The 3856-nt window shown below is 40.3% G+C and overlaps 1 protein-coding gene across 1 annotated transcript in view; it reads left to right on the top strand.

Annotated features, from left to right (window-relative positions):
- Pmar_PMAR009405 (conserved hypothetical protein) overlaps window positions 1–3814 on the top strand; it is a gene marked incomplete at both ends in the record, with an annotated part of 4378 nt that extends 564 nt beyond the window's left edge. Inside the window, 7 exons of the mRNA XM_002782969.1 lie at window positions 294–402; window positions 513–593; window positions 1013–1084; window positions 1555–1736; window positions 2552–2633; window positions 2688–2759; window positions 3677–3814. Coding sequence (XP_002783015.1) covers window positions 294–402; window positions 513–593; window positions 1013–1084; window positions 1555–1736; window positions 2552–2633; window positions 2688–2759; window positions 3677–3814 — 736 coding nt within the window. The remainder of the gene's footprint in view (window positions 1–293; window positions 403–512; window positions 594–1012; window positions 1085–1554; window positions 1737–2551; window positions 2634–2687; window positions 2760–3676) is intronic.
- Between the last annotated feature and the right edge of the window lie 42 nt (window positions 3815–3856).

Below are 3856 nucleotides of genomic sequence, written 5' to 3'. Positions count from 1 at the left end.
AAAGTATAATAGCGAGAGATGGATTACGTAAGCGCTTGAGGAAAGGAAAAGCGTATTTTCTTTCGGGGGGGGGGGGGAATTTGAATAATTTGAACTCTTTCTTCATTGGAACTGGATGCCACAATTTTTAATCCGCATTTTCTCTGGTGGAAGGTAGTAGTAGTATTCATTTGGTTGGCAGGCGAGAAGTTGAGGAAAATGCAGGAAGAGGAGGAGGCCAGACGAGAGGCACTCAGGTGGACCTACTTTGAATCTTTTCATGATGAACCTAAGATACGTCGTGTCGTTGTCAGGAGTTCGTCAGCTGTGGATGTGCCAACGCCTCCACCATCGTTAGAAAAGGAGGTCGCTGAGTTATGTGGCAAATACCCTCCTTCTGAGGTCCTCAAGGTCTTAGCTGAAGTAAGTGGTTGTTTGATAGTGTTGATCGTCGTGTTCCTCTAGTAGTAGTAGTAGTAGTAGTAGTAGCGCGGTGCGGCGGTTCTCACGGTAGTTGATGGTTGTATGGTCAGATGTACCCCGAGGTTATGAGTGAGTATATTCAAAGTCGGATCGATAGAGAAGTACAACTAGCAGTGGCTCGAGCATTAAAAGTGAGGAGGAGGAGGAACTAACCCCATTGTGTGGATCACTCCATATACACTGTCGATGATGTTGATGCTGCTGCCCGGGGCCATAGCAGCTGAGGAACCCGTATATACGTATGTATGTGAGAATCGATGAAAGCGTATAGAAAGGCTCCGTAGAGTAGTATGAGTGTTGTTTTGGTATTGGTTTTTTGTTATATTCTCGAGAGAATTATGAAGTCTTTAAGGATGCGTTTGCTTTCCTCAGCTGAGTTTGGTAGGAGTTTACATTCATAGAATGTTGGGTAAAACTATAGAGAAAGCATATTGTCACCAACACATGCAGTTGACCATGTGCATACTTTCCATTATCAATGAAATAAATATATCGTTTTTTTAATTTGGTAAAGGTACGGTATGAGTATCAATTTTTATTATATTTTCAGGAGGAGCGTAGTAGTATGAATGCGAGGATGGAGGAGTTGAGGAAAGAGGAAGAGATGAGATGGCGGGAAAAGGTAATAGTCGATATGAAGTGCTTAGTAAACTGATGAATATTCTGTGTGGGAAAATATGCACATTGTCAACTGCACGTGATGATGAAAATTCTGGGAGGAACATTTGAGGAGTTGTCGTATATAAACTCCTGCAATAAGTGTTGGAAACTTCTGAACTCAGCTGTTGAGGAAAGCAAATACATATATTCCTACTCCAACACTGTATAGGAAACGCCTGAACTCAGCTGCTGAGGAAAGCGATCACATATATTCCTACTCCAACACTGTATAGGAAACTCCTGAGCTCAGCAGCTGAGGAAAGCGATTACATGTATTCCTACTCCAACACTGTTGAAATTGGAGATCTCGATATAGGGGAGAAAACGCTTATGAAAATTAAAGCGTTTTTGAGGAAAAAATGAAAACCCACTCCATTGAAAACGTGAGGTGTTTATATACTTTTCTAGCCTTAGAGAATACCGCTGTTGTAGATACACGAGTTGGAGGAGAAGATGATGATGTTGGACAGCAGCACGATGCGTACAGCAGCAGCAGCAGAAGTGGAGGAAAGCAGGGCACGTGTGGTGGTGGTGGAGGAGAGGCAGGAGGAAGAGGAGGTTATGGAAGTTGGTGTGATGGAGATTAGGAGGGAACTGGAAACTAGTGAGAAAAGGTAATGTTTAGTGGGGAGACGATGTAGAGAGGAATTGTATATTTATATGAGTTTTACGAACCGTTTTACGTGAAGCGAAAAACGTGGTGATATGCAGTAGTCGTGAAATATGTTTTTCACTAGTGTTGTTGTTTTTTTCTAATATCACTGGGGCGGCCAGCGGTGAAACTCCACTGTACTTGCATTCGCTCTTCCTACTCTCATCTACTCTACTATGTGGGACAGTAAGTCCACAGTGAGGACGACGATACAGAGAATCGCAGTGTGTGAAGTGAATAAATGTTTGTATGAGTAGCGAACGGTTGGTGTTGGGATAATGTATTATGAGAGTAGTATGGAGTTTCACGACCTTAGTGATATGAAAAACATATGTCACATTTCCCTTGGTGAAGATCGCATGTGTGCAGTGAATGTTGGTGTAATCTTTCGGTGATATTCAACGCTAAGTATTTTCAATTCACTTCATAGATGGCGTTACACCACTTCACGTAAAACGAGTGAAACTCCAATAGATGAATAACAGTATAGAAGTTTTGCTATATTTCTGGGTAGCTGTTGAAAAGGGCATAGTTTGTATCGTCAATCTAGGTGTAGATGATAGCTGATAATGTATTGCAGAACGGATGGGTGATAACGAAGCTTCATATCACTAGTAGTGATGTGAAAACCAATAGTGATAAGTATATTCCACGACTACTGCATTTCACCGCGTTGAATATCGGCGTTTTCACAGAATATGAGATCACTCCGTGTAAAAGGGGTTGTTGTTGTGAAACTCCAATGTACCACATTTCCTTGTTATGTCATTGTTGTAGATGCTCTGATCTTGAGAAATCTCTAGCAGAGGCATTGGAAAAGTTGAGGGCTCGTGAAGAGGACTATGGCAAATTATTGGAGGTGATTATCATTATTATTATTATGATGATGATGATGATGAGTGTTTGTCGCTAGGCTAAGATGGCACTTGAGGAGACGATGGAGAAAAAGTTGGCTGAGGAACGGGAGGCGGGGTTAGAGGCTATGGTGAGAAGGGGAGGGAAGGGGGTATACACTACTGTATTGAATTCATTGATGATAGTGACAACACTACTGTATTGAATTCATTGATGATAGTGACAACACTACTGTATTGAATTCATTGATGATAGTGACAACACTACTGTATTGAATTCATTGATGATAGTGACAACACTACTGTATTGAATTCATTGATGATAGTGACAACACTACTGTATTGAATTCATTGATGATAGTGACAACACTACTGTATTGAATTCATTGGTGATAGTGACAACACTACTGTATTGAATTCATTGATGATAGTGACAACACTACTGTATTGAATTCATTGATGATAGTGACAACACTACTGTATTGAATTCATTGATGATAGTGACAACACTACTGTATTGAATTCATTGATGATAGTGACAACACTACTGTATTGAATTCATTGATGATAGTGACAACACTACTGTATTGAATTCATTGATGATAGTGACAACACTACTGTATTGAATTCATTGATGATAGTGACAACACTACTGTATTGAATTCATTGATGATAGTGACAACACTACTGTATTGAATTCATTGATGATAGTGACAACACTACTGTATTGAATTCATTGATGATAGTGACAACACTACTGTATTGAATTCATTGATGATAGTGACAACACTACTGTATTGAATTCATTGATGATATTAGCCCACTGCGGGGGTACGTGATTGTGTATTGGTGACAATTCGTGGTGATGTATACAATTTGATAGGAGGCAATTCAGCGGCAAGTTGAAGTTATGAAATTGTTCGTAGTAGTAGTTGTGGACTAAGATGGATAACAGCAACATAGTTCGGTTTTGAGTTCCACAGAGCTGCTGATAGAAATTTTAGGGAAAAAATAGCAGAAATTTCGCGATATTTTTTGGAAAACTCAGGTAGGGCAGACAGCGACTGAGGAAGAAGTGGCTGAGATGATGGAAAAGAAGCAAAGGGAAATGGATGGTAAGGTGTGGGCTAGAGCCGTTATCGTGTATACATGTTTCATGGGTGTGACGTCATTAAAAGATGAATAGTTTGAAGGAGGTGTGGGTATGGTAAGGATGAGGAGATATCGT

The sequence above is a fragment of the Perkinsus marinus genome (genome assembly GCF_000006405.1).
Source record: "Perkinsus marinus ATCC 50983 genomic scaffold scf_1104296937876, whole genome shotgun sequence".
Classification (NCBI taxonomy): domain Eukaryota; phylum Perkinsozoa; order Perkinsida; family Perkinsidae; genus Perkinsus; species Perkinsus marinus.
This window is presented reverse-complemented; position numbering and strand designations above follow the sequence as displayed.